Genomic DNA, 17,488 nt, shown 5'->3' with positions numbered 1-17,488 from the left:
AAGGTATCTGCATTTTAATAACATCAGAATTGTTATTTATTATGTTGTTATTCAAGCCTAGGTCACTTAAGTTGTTGTAAAAATAGTTTCTAAATCACATACTAATTAAACCACTCATTAGCTTCAATACAACCCTTTTGTACACGAAGAAAAAATTTTGGTAAAATTGCCCTACTGCATGGAAACAAATTCTGGCCAAAAAATATATATATATATACGTTATTTAAACTATTCATTTAGCAACGGTTTCCATTCATATTTTGACGGTTCTGTAGAAATTCTGACTTTTAAAATTATAATTATTAACAAACAGATAGTAAAAAGTGCAAAACTAAAAAGTAAATTTAAACAAATAAATGGTTATTACACCTTCTGAGGTACCATAAAAAAACTCCACATTTTGGAAACTTTTTAAAGCCATATTTTATTGTTAATTTTATTAAAATCATTATCAGAGCCATTCGGTAAAAATTACGAAACTTTTTGGTATTCTTACAGAGCAGCAAAAGCTGTAAATTTTACCACATCCTGGTAGTTTTGACCACTCTTTTATTTTCTCAGTGTTGTTTTTAATTAATCACCAAAAGTACGCAATACAAAAATGAATGCAATTTAATTTCGCGTGCTTTCAATTTAAAAGTATTTATGCAGGGCCTGGACTAGGCGTTCCCCACCTCGCCGAATGCGATAAAACCATAAATTTGGCGAATAAAATTGTGTTTTCGCGAAAGTATTGGCGGGAATGATTTTTTTAACTCGAAAGGAAAATACATTATTAACTCGATCCTCAAAATTACGTCAAAATGACTTTTTCTAACCAAATCAGTATTTTTTACTCGATATAATGATTTTTGATAGATGCATGACCAATTAAAATCGGCTCCAAATAATATAAGTCTGAAACAAAGTACCGTAAAATAGTTTTCTATGGGAAAAAAATTGTTGAGATTTGCATTTGGCGAAGATTTTTGAAAGTTGGCGAATACATTTGATATTTAACTAATTTACTAGCTAATAGTTTGAAATCCTCAGCGTGGACCCTGTTTATGCATGCGTAACTTATATTATTATTTCACTCATTTCTGGTTCAAAGCTTGGTTGTAAAAAGGGCAAAAGTAGCTTTTTTGCTCGTTGTCCAAAAACGAAAATTTTGAAAGCAAATTTTTTCACTTTGCTTCATATAATCATCTGCACTGTTTCAAATTCTATGTATTTTACAGCAAATGATGCCTGCATCGTGACTGTTTTTAACAGCTGTAAAATTTACAAACTTGACATTTTGAACAATACTGTAAATATTACAATAGACTAATGTAAATTTCACAACATGCTGTTACTGATAGTACCCAATATTGTCAGAAACAAACATTATGGAATGAACAGCAGTGTGCTGCAATATCTACTGCATTATCAGTAACAGCTTTGTGAAATTTACCTCAGTTTTGCAATTTTTTATGTAAAAAATATGGGATCATGGGATTTTTCATTGTATTTCGGAGGTTATTAAAAGCGATTTGAATATGAGTGGATAGGGAATTTTGCTCTAACAAACCATTAAAATGCTCCAAATGTGTAGGTTTATTATTACTTCTGAAAAAGTGTCTAAGTGGTAAGACAAAATTCTCTATTTTCTACTAATTACGTTTGAAAATATGTCACTTTTCTTTCATTAAAAATATGATTATGCGAGAGCTTATTACTTGCAAAAACTAAAAAATATGGATTAATTGAAATTAAGGAGTAACAAATGTTTAATTTCTTTTTAGTTTATGTTACCTCGTTCGACAGCTTTTCATTTTTATTTTGGCACAAGACAAAGCAGGGATGGGCAAACTTTTTCGGTCGAGGGCCAAAAATCGAAGAAAAAAAATTTGGTGGGCTAAGTAAAAACTACACAAATTAAGAAAAAACGCTATACAAGTTTTAATTTAAATATTTAATGTGATGAATGAAATTACGATTTCATTTTTAAAAGTTCCTTTTATTGAGGTTCCAAGTGAGATGTATTTATTTTAAGGAAAGAGGCTAAATGTTTGTCTGCTAGTCAACTTCTGAAATAATTTTTTCTTAGGTTCATAGTTGAAAACACTTGTTCGCATATATAAGATGAAGAAAACATAGCACTGATTTTCTGAGCATGAGATATTAAATTTGAGAAACTAGCTATTGGTAATGATTTGTAAAACTCAAACTATGGCGTATTTAGAAACAACTGCTTCAATCTACGGCTTTTCTATAAAGAACTCCTGCTTTCAGAATTTTACCAATTGAAGCTGTCTGTGCTAGCTATTTACATCAATTTATGTTTTTGTAGAACAAAAATAGAGAAAGTAAAAACGTCATCAGTACTTTGTTAAAAAAGAAAGAACAAAAATATCTTTAAGGAAAGTAGACAAGAAAAATGATGTTTATTGTTTATATTCGTCATGGATCAATTAAAATTCTATCCGCGGGCCGGATAAAACCTTCCGGCCGGCCACAGTTTGCCCGCGGGCCATAGTTTGCCCATCCCTGAGACAATGAATATATAGTTTATTATATAATTGTTGCATTTTAGTACTTGATATTGAGAGAGTTTATTTATTTTATTTTAGATGTATGCTTAAAAACTAAATAAACTATTTAATTTTATTTTATTTCCTGTATTTGATTATGTCAACTATTCATTGTAATTCACTTGAGGGTAAAGAGGTAAAATAAAATGGCGTCACAGAGTTGGAGTTCGAATCTTAAATGTTTTAAGAAAAACTCAAAACGTAATTTTAAAGTTGCAAAGAAAATTTATTTAGAAAAGTTTAAATATTTCAAATAAAACAAGAATAACTAAAAAATTGAACCACGTAATAAATGCAAAGGGGTCTATATATTTTTGAAATAGAAATGATTTATATTTTTTTGAAACATGATATACTAGCATAAGTAAAGAATGATCAAAGGAATTCCGAAGGAATTAAAATTCATATTTCATTCATTCATTTGTAATGATATTTTATTTAAAGTTTTCAAAGTTGATAATTTTTAACTTCTGAATATTTAATTCAAAAGTTATTATGAATTATACTAAAATTAAAATTCCTTACATACAAAATTTTAAAACGAATAAATGTAAAAGTGCTAAAACTGCCGAATAAATGTTAAGACTATATTTATAAATTCTGCCTTGTAGTACTTCTCATATTTATTCTTACATCAGACAATGCAAAACGCAAAACAAAAATAAGCATAAAATACAAAACGGAAAAGCAAATGTCTTGCATATCTTTCGTTAAATAGTACAATGAAGTATAATTTCTCAGTTTCATCTGAAAGCATTGTCATGAAATATTAAAGTACGTGAATTTTAATTTTGAAAGTGAATTTTAAAATCAAACAATCGACGCGAAATCTTATCAATTTATTCCAGGTCCTTAAATATGAATGACTTTCCGAAATTGAATGCAACATTTATCTTTACTTAATGCTTATTCGAAATAATAAATATGATAATGCTGAAAATGATGACAGAAGTACAAAGTATCATTTAATCTTCAAAAATATCTCTGCATCTTTGTTTGATAAGTAATATTTTTTTCTTAGATTCATGTATAGTAAATTTCGTATTTTAATTAATGTAAACGTAACAAAAATTTTGCATTAGAATATTAAGTATAAATATGCTTTTCCCTCCCTTACTTGTTTTCTCAAAATGCAAATTCTTGCTCTTTCGAAGCATTTTTTTAAAAAAAAACACTTAATATATTGGAATAAAATATGACTAAATCTTAGTACGTACATAAAACTATAAATTTGATCAAAATTATAACAGTTTTAAAAAAGAAAATATTAGTTTATGCAGCATTTATTTTATAAACAACTAAATAATAAAATAGTTTTAAATTTTTGCTTCTTAAAAAATTAGGTTTACTATAAAGCAAAAAATTACTCTAAAATAATCTTAAATTAAGTAACAAGAGTTTAAAAAATTTTTCACGAAGTATACCCTTAAGTTAGCTTGCACATAAAGCTACACAATTAATTTAAAAAATAATAGGTTTTTGAAGAAAAAAAATTTTTTTTCTATAATATTTTTAATTATTGAAGCCTACAGATTTCGTTATTTATTTCGCAGCAAAGAAATTTTAGGACATTTTTTCAATTTTCCGTCTCTTTTTATACTTCATAAAAAAATTCTTTTCAAACAAGTTTAAATAAAGTAAAAAAAATCAAAAAGTTTGTTCCAAAGTATACCTGTGAGTCACTTTTAGAAAAAGTATAACTCTCATTCAAGTATAACCCAGTTTTTAAATAATATATTTTATCAGTAATTAATTTTGCAGAGATTTTGTACTTTAATCTGTACTATTTGCATTTTGAATTTATATGCGTAGAAGAACGGAGAAGCTACGTCAATCAGTTTAAATTTTGGGAATTTTTTCCATAGAACAATATTTTACTAAATTTTTCCGTTATAGATAAATTGAATAAAATATATCATCCTCTCAAACCTAAAAGAATAAATAAAAAGGTAAAAATATTTACCTCATCCTGAATATCTTCCAAAAACATTTCATCACTTAATTTGGTAGATGATTTTTTACCGTTCCTGTAAACTCCATGTTCGTTGTATTTTCCAAAAGTGTGTAGTTCCGTCAAACTGCGGTGATGATGCCTGTCATAATCATTCAAGATTTCGTTCATGTGAGGTGATACACATGCTACAGTAGTTCTTCGTCCCCTTTTTTCACTATTTTGAGACATAGTATTTGGCGGTGTTTGAAGAAAATGCAATCGCTTATTAACATCTACCGCCAAAGAAGATGGCAGATAATCTTTGTTACTACTGTAGTTAATTTCTTGGTTATCTACTCTATCTATTGGATGCACCGATGAGCTATTGTTTCTCATTTTGTTCTATTGGATACAATGTTTTCCATGTAGAAGCTAAACATTCTTCGGTTTTAAACAAATTCTAAACTATCATAGACTAGCTAAAAAGCTATAAGTTAAAACCTTGTACTTTTCTCAATCTTCAACTATTTTTCACTAATTAAGAAAGATTCAAACACTCTTCCCATAACTAGTAAACTATGTAATCAGAACTTCCTGATGTAAAATTCAAGTGCCTAATATACAGAAACTTTTAATTAATTATCAGTTATATTGTTTTTTTATGATGAAATCCGGTTTATATGCAAATAGCTTATGGCTTATTAGTAATGTATAATGTATAATCCATAATAAATTTCTTCTATTTCAATGATAAGCTGTCTAGTTCCTATGAAGTTTTAACTTGTATCGTCTTTCCACAGTTGCATTTGGCACGATTAACATTTTAATAGAAATCGTTGTAGAATTTTATCACAAATAGGTTATGCAGCCCTTTATTTAGCATTTACAAATTATCATATGAAAATGAAGTTATAATAGTTATTTAGAGTATAAATTTTTTTAAACTTTTTTTAAGCAAAAAATAATAAATTCAACTTTTTTAGAACTATTTCATTATTAGTAGTCTGAACTTTTTTTCGAATAATTCCTCGAACAGAATAAGTCTCTAAACTTAATTTACCAGAACTTTCATTTATATATTATTAAACTCAACTTTCTTAGCATATATTCTCTGATAGTATTGTGACACTAAATTTTCTTTAACATAAACTCTTCAACAGTATTATGAAATTCAAGCTTCTACAGTTGAAATATTTTTAAATGTAAGATAAAAATTTTAGAAACAAACTCGGCGAGTTTTAATTCATAGGAATTATCATTCACACCAAAATATGGAGATCAAAGAAAATATGCTCAAAGTTTTATGCAATCTAGTCCATAAAAATGTTACTACTAGAATATTTATGATTTTAACTATTTTCAAAAATTAAACTTGATTATTAGTGCAATACTACTCTATAAGAAAAAAATTTAAAAAATAACTAGTTCATCTTACTTCTTGACGTGCATACATATTTTTTTTTATCTAAAATTAACTAACCATTTTCAGATTAGTTTTCAGCATAAAAATCATTTTTAATAAATGACGTATTCCTTTAAATGAAGTTTCAAGTGTTAAATTAATAACATCCATGTTAATTTGATGCACGAATTAAAAAAACAGTCACTTTAAACTAAAATATTGTCCTTCATTTCACATTAAATAGAATGAATGAGTTTTAAATTAGTTAAATGTCAGTTAAAATCACAATGTAGAGAACTTTACTATTCTCCAATAAGACTATTTTTAGAGAAAATAATGCACTTTAAATGCAGCTGAAATGCTTCATTTCTTATGTTAAATAACTTGATAAAATTCATTAATTCTAAATGAGCTGAGCGTCAGTTAAAATTACAGTTCGCAGAATAACAATATTCTTTTCTTTCTTTAACAAGCAGACGATTTTTTAAAGCAAACGATATTTTTCAAATCCATCAAACGATTTAGAAATATAAATTTTTTTATAACTTGAAAAGCATCACACATTCTCACTAACTGTCATTACCTTGAAAAGAGGGAATAAAATAAAGTCAAAATAGTCAGAAAAGTAATGAATGAAACTCACAAAAATATTCCTTTGATTAAAATGTCAACATAACTTATCGTTCTCTTATACACGTGTTTCGAAAATCAACTTTTATAGGTTGTTTTTAATCTCTTCATCTCCAGGAAGAACTTCATCTCCACCTCATCTATTCGCTTTTCATCAGCTTCTGAAAGTCCTCCTCTCTCCTTGAGTTTCGTTTTGCCCTCGTAATGCGCGCGCACGATCGATGTTTACGTAAATGTATGACATCTTGTGGCGGCAAAGCATTTCTGTAGTTCACAACTCACTGGCGTGAAACTGAGTAGCATATTTTTTTTAAATTTTTTTATGAAAAGTATGCTGCGCTACGAATTAGTCAAGCACTGTTTTCAATAATTTCAATTTTTCCAAGTGAAATAATCCGCAATTTATTCAGTTAAATTTTTTTTATAAAAGGGGTTTTCAGCACAAAAACCATGTTTCACAAGGGTTCACATTTTGTTCACATACATTGGACTGCATGTTCCCAATATGCTTATTATACGTGCTCAAAATACACAAAATTTTATGAAAACATTGTTTCATAAAGTCTTAATATTTTTTCTTATTGTTTCCTAATTTATTATTTTTCATTTTTTTTATTCATACATTAAATTAAATTTAAATACAGCAAAACAAGCTGCGTTTGTCTACCTGCGTCAGTTGATTATTCTATTCAACTATTCTATTCATTATTCTATTTGACAAATTTTGTAACTTAATTCGTGGTTCAAATTGATGTGGAAAAATTTTAGAACAAATAAATAGCCTTTCAGCAATCATTATTAAATTAAGTAATGAAAATTAGCAACTAATTTTAAACATTTCAATGTGTATGAAAATTTAATTGCTAATTTAGCTTTATAATCAAATGCGAATTTTTTGGATTTATTTGTTAGTTTCACAAAATACGCAATTCACTGCAATTAGTTAACCACTAGAGGCGTTTATTGAAATTTAACACGAAGTTTAAAACATATATTCTTATTATATTTATTCCAAATTTATAAATTTATTATATAAAGTTATTTTCGAGACTAAAAGTGCCTACGTATATTTTTATTTATTCAGCAACAAAAGTAAAAATTAAATATTTACAAATAATTTCCAAAATGATGTATTTATAGTATTTTCTCACGAAGAAATAAATCATCATCTAAAACTTATCTGCTTTCCTAAAAGTAGCTTCATATATCTTAATTTATTCAACAACAGAAGTTATATTCTATTTATAGAACATTTGGCAAGAAAAGTAATACAAAATATTCGCGAAATATTGTAAACTTTCCGTAAAAAAGTCACCTGATGTCTTGATTTATTCAGCAACAAAAATTGAAATTAAAAATATGAAGATAATTTTTAAAATGCTTTATTCAGATAAACTTCTGCTCAAAAATGTTTACAAAAATCAGCAAAAAAAAAATCAAAATGGTTTTCAAGTTTCACCATTTACAGCAACTTTAACATGAAACAATTACTTACTTTTTCACTCACTTAAAAATGTTACTTTTTAATAAAATAAGACAACTCCTTGCTGTTAGCTTATTAAATAATCCTTTTTGTAATGCATCATCACACAAATAATTTTTAGTTCAGACCAAATTTGTAAGCTATTTACACGATTAGCGCATAACCGAAAAAGGAAAGGGAAAAAAAACTTTTTTGCTAACAGCTTTTCCTCAGCGAAATAGAATATTTGACCCATTTTACACAGAAATTTAATTAAAAGTATTTTCATACTAGTTTCATTATTTTATAATAATTTAAGTCAAAATAAAAGAAAAATATTATACCTATTTTTTTTAATAATTTATGATTATGATACCATGAAACATCAGTGTCCTTTTCTAAAAGGTTATAGGTAAAATCTTCCAAACACGACTCCCTTCCGAACAATAATTTTCCAAATTTGCACTTATTTGAAGGCAAACAGGTTTTTATCATTGAAATTTTTTAAATTTATAAAGTCAGTTATTAATACATTTTTGAATATGAAAGGAAAAAAAAAATTTTAAAACTACTTCTTTTTTTGGATTTTATATTTTAGTACAATTATAATTCCGATAATTTAACCGATTTTTTTAGCCTCTATTTAACTATTTTTTTATAATTAAAAGCACCAAAATACATTTTTACTTCTAAGAACATCAACAAAAAAAATACTTATTAGGGTTACCGGTGTCCCATCCTTGTCAAAGGGTTAACCCTAAAGATATAAACCGATTCTCAAAACAAAAAGTCCCACTTTTTACAAGATTAACCGCCCTATTTATCCAATAAATAGACATAAACATACCGAAATAAATTTCATTTATGTATGTTTGACTTATTTCGTAAATTTTACTATCACTTATCGAGCAATTTTTTCCAAGCCTTAATCTCTGCTTTGTGTTTTAATAGTCATACTTAATGTCCGTTGCGCTTAATCTATGGGACCATAAACTGACTTAATATACTTTGGCCTACAGAATTAATGAGTAAATCTCCGATATCCATTAGCCAATCAAAATAGAAAATGAGTTCTGAATATGCCACGCAATGATCTGTTGGAGACTTTCTCAGAATAAATGAAAGTCAGCCACAGATCGAGATAGGATAGATTTGTGGCCCTAAAGTAGATTTAGGAAAGCAGGAGAAATATATTTTATGCTATCCGGTAAAATGTTCATTCATTCCGTTTTTATTTCCTGTCATGGAGATAGGAAATAATCACAAAATAAAAGGAAACCATAATTAAAAAGTCAATTGAAATTAACAAAAAATGATGTTAAACCTCCATAGTCTTCTCTATTTTATAAATAAAATAAATAAAATGATAAATGATAATAACTTTTTTTTAACCTTTAGATATAAAATAAATTTTAAAATTATTATAATAAAAGGAGAGAAAAACAAAAAATATGGGGATAACTTATTATTCAATAAAATAAAAATAAAAACAATTTTTCAACATCGAAGTCGTCCTAAAAAATATTTTTAAAAAAACTAAATTAACAAAAGTATTAAACATTAATCTGTATGCAATAATCAGTATTAATTGAAATTAAATCGCATTAAATCAACTTACAAATGCTTTTTAGGGAAAAAATGGAAAAATAATTATAAAATTGTAAGATGTGAAGATTTACTATACATTTTAAGATTTTCTACAAATAAAATTAATCGTAAATCATGTGGGTAAATATATAGAAAATATATAAACTACGACGGTAAAACGGTGAAATCAATGAAAAATTTAAAAAATACTTATTCTTACACAAATTAATTAATATAATACAAACTTAATTATAAAAAACACAATATATTTCGTATTCATTAAGAAAAAAAAGAAAACGAAAACTTATTAATCAAGTTAAATGAAAACAATACAAAATTACCAAACGAAAATTGTAATCAAAAGAAGCGCTAACATAAATATTGAAACTCAGGAGAAAGCAGGATATAATGAAATTAACTGAATTTAAAAAAAATCGTTATCTTAAAATTCATGAATAAAAAAAACATAATTGATTAAGTATGAAATCTATTGTGAACGGAAAAATAATCTAAACGTGGTGGAGTCAGAAATTTATCACTTGTAAAAAGAGAAAGCTACAATTTGCTTCAAAAAATAATCGTCTGCTTTTAGCAATAATTAATTGTATGCTTATATTAATAAACTTCATGTTTTTATTTCCTTATAAAAGCATATCATTTTAACGAAAGCAGATGTGATTCTATATTGAGGTAAACTTGCAAATGATACCGCACCTCTGAGGAATCAGAATTTATTTAATTAAAAAAATTATTTCTTTTATAGATATCAAATAAACATAGCAGACGATTAAAAAAAATGTTTTGTTCGTGATAATTAAAGTATTAACCGAAATTATAGAACAATAATTTGTCATAAAATCAAATAAAATTAAAACAAAAGTAGATTTTAAAAATTGGAGAAAAGAAGATTAAAAAACCTAACGTGGTAATATTCTCAGGTCAGAAGTTTCAAGTTCTTATAACGGTCAGACCGTAAAAAACATCTAAGTAAAAAAAATTTTAAAAAATAAAAACTTTTATTGCACAAGCACAAATTACGGTTTTGAAAACGGAACAGTGAAATCTCGCAAGGGTGTCAAATCCCGCATAGGATGTTAAATTCCTTGACAATTCCCGGTTCTGGGGTAAAATTACGTTTTTCCCTAACAATTCACTGATTTTTTTATTCGAATCTCTTTTCCCCAATATTTTCTTGTTTTTCCGATATTCCCGGTAAGTACAAACCCTGAAATTAAAAACTTCGCAGGAGCTTATAAAATTTATGATCATAATATTCACTGAATCCCACCAAAAAAAAGATAGAACTAAAGAAATATTTAATTTAGTATAATATTCGAACCAACTTAAATGAATGCATTGAAGCATGTTCGTTAAATATCATACAATAAAATTAGTTAGATGTTTTCATATTATGGAAGAATGCATTTTAATACAGACTAATTTAAAACTACATTGAACATTCGAAGCATTAAAGATTATTCAAATAGAAAAACAGATTTGATTTCTAAATTACTCAAAGTGGGGATGATAAAAGACATGAATAGTAATTTGCCAAGTCGTGATTTAATTAGAATGACATAAAAAAAAGAATGTCCTTTTCCCATTAAAGTGAAAAGAATGGAATGAAAGGAATTGATTATTATAAAGAATTTATGACTGTATGATTTCGATTAAAACTTAGGTTATTAATTTTAAAGATTTTGAGTCTAAAAGATTTTGAATTCTTTCAATTTTACAGTTATTAATTCTCAAGGTTTGATTTTCTTAAATAATTCTGTTTAAAAAGTAATTATCTTATGTAGTTTTACTTACTCAGATTATTTTATTTTAATTTTTTCTCCTATTAAGATGCCTTCTTTCATGAAAAATAGCTCTTCTTGTATGAGAATTTATACTTTTATCAATATTGTTAGCATTTTTGCTGTTAATATAACATATAATACTACAGGGTAATTCAAAATGAATTTAGCGCTTACAAACGGCTATAACTATTTAATGAAAAAGAGTTTATCGATAAAATTTACACAGAATGTAAAAATATCTCTTGTACGCATGCGTCACAGAGGGGGTCAACATCTAGGGGTAGTCCATTTCACGCCATACATTCTGAAGCATTAGTGCAGTCACCGACGCAAGCGCATTACATGTGCTTTCTTTGAATTCTCCACAGCGCTCGCCTTCCAATGAGACGAACCGGGTTCGAAACCCAGTTGATACGTATTCCGCATCCGGCTTGCACCGACCACAGTGCTGACGTGAAATATCCTCAGTGGTAGACGGATCATGTGTTAGAGTCCCCTTGCCGTCAGGCTAACTGTGGGAGGTTCTTGTGGTCTTCCTCTCCATGTAACGCAAATGCGGGTTAGCTCGATCAAAAAGTTCTCCACGAAGGCAAATTTCTCCCAATACTTGATCCAGGAGTTCCCTTGTCTTCTGGATTGGGTTCAAAATTGCAAGGCTACGGAGTTGAACATTAGTACTCGGAAACCCTTAAAATTGGGTTAGCTGTTTAACGACAGTCATAAAATAAAATTAAATTTTTTTGGGCAAAGAGGCTGGGATAGCCTGGTTGTTAGGGCACTAGGCCCATGTCCATGAATTCGATCCCCACCAGCCGAAGACTCCCCATGTAGTAAATGGTGACTGAAGCACGTTAAATCTGTCGAGTCGCAGAGTCCTCCACGTTCCCATAACAAATCAATACCTCTGGGGTACTGATCCAGGAGTTTCTGGATTGGTTCAAAATTACAAGGCTACGGAGTTAAACATTAGTAGTCCTAAACTCAAAATTGGGTCGGCTGCTCAACGACGGATATAAAATAAAATAAAATTTGTTGGGCATGGAAAGCTCGGTGGAAGTAGTCTTTCACATAACCCCACAGATCGAAACCTTAGGGTGTCAAGTCCGGAGATCTCGGTGACCAAAAGCAGAAGTCATCGTCGGCATCTCCACTTCGACCTATCCAACGGTTTGGAAGATGTTGTCTTATAAATGTGCGAACCATCATACCCCAGTGTGACGGTGCTCCATCTTGCTGCAAGATGTAATCCGTAGAATCACGTTCAATTACAGTGGAAGACTTTTCCGCAACCCACATTCGACTATTGTGTCAGTTAACCTTCCCAGTCATGTGAAAGGTTGCTTCATCGCTATAAATGAGACTATTAAACATTGTTTCATCCTCCATGCGTTCCGGCTTAAGCGTAACGTAATTATTGCGTTTGCCTTAGACTTACTGTTTCAATTGCTGCGCAAGTTAAATTCTGTACGGTTTCAGTAGCAGCTTCTGTCTGAAAACACGCTATACCGCTGTTTGTGGCATTTATAACTCGATCCCTATTGTCTGTGTAAGTTGATTTTCGTGGGTTTCGCTCATATGTGCTGCAAATTCTTTCAACGTTTTCCGCTGAAACACGTGGCCTTCTGCTACTTTTCCCATTGCACAAACATCCCGTTTCTTCATCTGCGCATGTGCCATCTGCGTATGTTGTTGTTGTAAAGCAGACGAAATCTTCTCTGCACTGTAATAACAGAATGACAATTATTAAAGTCTAACACGCAGACTGCTTTCTGCACGGGACTCGTCATTTTCACAAATGAACTCGCGCATGCGCATGATTTCCCTTCACTTCGCCTTACGTTAAGAAATTTGGAAGTTCCATCAACATTCGTGTTAATCATATCGATAAATTATTTTTCATCAAATAGTTGTAGTTGTTTGTAATTCGAGATCGCAACGAATGATAGGGGGCGTTATTGTGGGAGACGAATACCTGCGATTTCTATATGAGCAGTCATTCAGTTACTCTGGAGACGTCTTTAATGTAGGGTGTAGCATCGTAACGCTCCTTCTTTATTGTGGCTTATTAAATTTAAAAAAGGAAAATGTTTGATATTCTTTCTTATGCAAAACGAAAACAAAATGGTATCACTTTTTATTTAGAGAAGGAACATCCGAAACACATCGGAAAAATATTTGTAAATTAACAGAAAAAAATATGTATATTCTTATAAGAGTTAAAACCTAATGCCCGAGAAATAGTTTTGCTAAATTTAATGATATAACATGAAAGGCCTATTTAAACTTTACATTCCATAGTTTTAAGAATCTTATTACTTCAAAAATTAAAATGAACAAAAAGTATACATAAGCCTCGTAATTTTGTGAAATTTAATTTTGAAAAAAAAGTTTTTTTACGACAATTTTTATCAAAAAATTTCAAGTTTCAATAAAAATCATTATTTAGAAACTAAAAAACGTAAAATAAAGAATGCTTACGAAACAAAACAAAACAAAAAAAAAAAATTCTTTTTTGTCGCCATTTTTTAGTGCTACGAAAATTCGTCTTTGGGATTTGCCAAAAACAAAATACGATGAAATTTTACTTTTTCAAGAGCGAAATATTTTACCAAAAAAAAACGAAAATGTACCAATTCCCATGACATGAAACTTTATCTAGGTAAACGTACGTTTTGGAAATATTATCTCATTTGGAGTCCTATTTATTAGAGTTAATATGGCAGCATCATCAGGTGAACGAAAATATAGTTTGTTTTGAATCTATGTTAAACTTTATATCGGCTCATTTCTCACCGAAATCCGATTGACTACTTTGATCTTAAATAAAGTGTTTTATTTTATGATTTGTCGCAAAATTTTTAGGTGTAGATAGGCGTCACTTAAAAACTGCCAAATCTGTAGCTGCGGTGGCGTTAATATATAAGTACCGAATTTTTATTCCATACTTTTCTGAATCATATTACTTCAAACATTAGAATATTCAAGAAGTATGCATAAATACATATTGTTATACCATTTAATTTTTCAAAAAAAGTATTTTGACGGCAATTTATATCTAAAAGTCATACACTTAAAAAACGTAAAACAAAGAATTCTTAGGATTAAAAAAGCGATTCTAAAAATTCCTCATGTTGAAATAAAAAAACTATCATATTGTTCCTTTTTTTCATTCTTATAGTTCTTAATCAGACGTAAAACCATTCTGTGAAGAACTATCATCAAATAAGAAAACAAATTATTTGCAAGCAAATTTTTTATTATAAGAATCATAACACTCACCTTCATTATAAATCCGGAGAATTCCTAATGAAATGTTCTTCGTTTGAAAATTTTATTTTTAAATAAAATCTACATAGATTATTCCTTCATTACTTTTAGATAACATACCACACATCAAAATTTTATAATTGTATGCTCTCGATATGAATTTCAAATCGTAGCTTGTAGACAGAACAGTTGAAATTCCAGTTGAAACAGTTGAATTCCAGTTGAAATTATTCTTTTAAAACTAAAAAATACTTACCAAGAAAACGATAAAAAATTTATTAATAATCAGCATAAATGATACTATTTCACGTAATTCGGATGATTCTTCATTATTATTTTCCGAATTATATAGATACAGAAATATATACTATTCTATAAAGAAGAAGAATATTCTATAACTATTACAGTTCTGTATGTTCTAAATTCACATTTATCCATTGGAATGAAGAAAGCAATGCCTCTTTAATTTGTAATGAATTGAAGGCCAAAAAAAATGTATTTTACCGTAGTACACACAACTGTAACAGTATGCGATCCCAAAGTTGCAAATTTGTTGATAATAGAAAGGTAAAAATTATTGAGAAATTGTTCTTCGAATGCTTGGCTTGTTCTGCTTCAATGTTTGGCATGTTCTGGTTAGTTTTCTCCAGTTCTTCTGCCTTTTCCTTAGGGAAATTTTGCATCTTATAAGCTGCTAAGAAAATGGCGAACGTCTTTGCCAATGGTTATGATAGAACACATGCGGATATTTTCAGACTCCCGCTAGAGGGCGTACTCAAGCGTTGCGATCACGAATCGCTATATTTATTTTGAATAACCTGTATAATGAAGAGTTTGCGTGCGAGTGTGGCTGCATGTGTCTGTGTATCTCGCTTATTTAGTCCAATTATGACTCCTTTTTACTTATTTCCATCATCCTGAAATTTGAAGAGCGGAGGAAAGTGGCAGATCCAGACCTTCAAAATATCCCAATTTTGCGTATAGTCTGTAGAAATAGTTTTTAAAGCCACTCGAAAAAGATTGAGTACCGGAAAAAATTACTTGAATGTGTAAATTTTTACTTTCATGACTTGGCCACCAGCAATAGCATCATGCCAAATGGCAATACAAATAATCTTTATTTTGATGGCATGAACAACTGAAAATGGTTTTTGCTTAATCTAATAGCGTTAAGTTATTAGAAGGGGTTAAAAAATATTAATAAATAAAAGATTTAAATTATTTTAACTTTATTAATTGGGCTATAGCTATATGCCATTCAGTTTTTCGCATGGCATGTTTTCGTAAAGTAGGTTAAAAACTTATTTATTTGTTACTTATTTTGTTTGCATTCCAAAAGAAGAATGAGTATCCAGATAGTTATTAATATTTCATTTTATTTTATAACTGTCGTTGAACAGCCGACCCAAAATGTTCAACTCCATACCCTTGTAATTTTGGGCCCAATCCAGAAGACAATGAAACTCCTGGATCAGTACCCCAGAGATATTGATTTGTTATAGGAACATGGAGGGCTTTGCGACTCGACAGATTTAACGTGCTTCAGTCACCATTTACTACATGGGGAGTCATCTGCCGGTGGGGATCGAACCCACGAACTCTTGGACATGGGCATAGTGCTCTACCAACCAGGTTATCCCGGCCTCTTTGCCCAACAGATTTTAATTTTATTTTATTGAATTTTATTTTATTTATTTTATGTTGTTGAACAACCGACCCAATTTTACGGGCTTACGACTACTAATGTTCAACTCCGTAGCCTCGTAATTTTGAACCTGACCCAGAAGACAAGGGAACTCCTGGATCAAATATTGGGATAAATTTGCCTCCGTGGAATGCTTTTGACGAAACTAACCCATTTGATTAACATGAAGGGGGAAAATACGAAAACCTCCCTGAGGCCTGTTAGCCTGACGGCAAGGGGACTTAAACTAATGATCCGTCTACCACTGAGGATATTTTATTATTTTTTAAGCATCCTTAAACCCTTTTTCTTTATTCAGTTTTATGACCAAATGTCTGCAATAGCTTTGTCCGAAGGTCACTGTAGTCGGTGAGAGCCAGGTGCGGACTTCGTATCTGACAGCCATCGCCGGGATTCGATCCCGGGTCACCTCATTGAAAGGCGAATGCTCTATTCCCTGAGCCACCACGGCTCTAGTTATCACTATTACTCAATCTATTAATACTTTTAAATTTGTCAAAAACTTCAAAACTTCTAGAGTTACTCGTACATGCTACAGTTTTAAAAAAATATTCGTCATGCACATTTGAATTGAATAATTATAAAATAATTTTCACGAAATGTATTTAATCTATTTTTGGAATGTAAAAAATGACGTTTTCTATTTTAATGAAATATCGAGTCAGCGAACTAGAAAGAGGTAAGATTTAAAATAACTTAAATAAACTTTATTGCCTTGAAGCAATTACCTACAAAAATGCAATTGAGTTTCTTAGAAAGATGAATTTATAATAAATGAAGTGTGGATTCTAAGCTATAGTACACGCAAGCGCATCAACGACCAAATTGGAAGAAATAAAATTATTTCACTTTTCAAACCTTATAAAATTTTATTAAAGCAATAAAAATTCTTTCAGAAATAACAAAAAAGTCTTATTTCTTGAATCAATAAATGGCGGATTGAAAGTATTTTCTGACGTTGAAATAATCGATTCTGGTCTACAAAAAAAATTTATCTTCACTGCGTTTTTTTGAACTGAATTGAGTTTCAGAACTTCAAAACTGTTTAATTTTTTTCTCTTTTGATGAAGAAAGCAAAATTGTAGTTTAAAGTAAAGCTAAGAATGATGAACAATATATAAAAGAATTCTGAAACTTCTGAACGA

General features: G+C 29.3%; 1 protein-coding gene across 3 annotated transcripts in view; it reads right to left on the bottom strand.

Annotated features, from left to right (window-relative positions):
• Window positions 1-6,696, bottom strand: part of LOC107442862 (anoctamin-5-like) — a 286,523-nt gene extending 279,827 nt beyond the window's left edge. For 2 of the 3 annotated variants that reach the window (XM_071181275.1, XM_071181277.1), the window contains exon 1: window positions 4,519-6,690. In XM_071181275.1, the coding sequence (XP_071037376.1) occupies window positions 4,519-4,884 (366 nt within the window). In that variant the 5' untranslated portion in view covers window positions 4,885-6,690. Of the gene's footprint in view, window positions 1-4,518 lie in introns of all 3 variants that reach the window. The other variant, XM_071181276.1, reaches the window with a different exon arrangement.
• Window positions 6,697-17,488: the final 10,792 nt, after the last annotated feature.

This window comes from Parasteatoda tepidariorum, chromosome 5 (assembly GCF_043381705.1).
Source record: "Parasteatoda tepidariorum isolate YZ-2023 chromosome 5, CAS_Ptep_4.0, whole genome shotgun sequence".
In the NCBI taxonomy this organism is placed as follows: domain Eukaryota; kingdom Metazoa; phylum Arthropoda; class Arachnida; order Araneae; family Theridiidae; genus Parasteatoda; species Parasteatoda tepidariorum.
The sequence above is the reverse complement of the archived record's forward strand: the minus strand, read 5'-3'. Positions and strand labels throughout refer to the sequence as shown.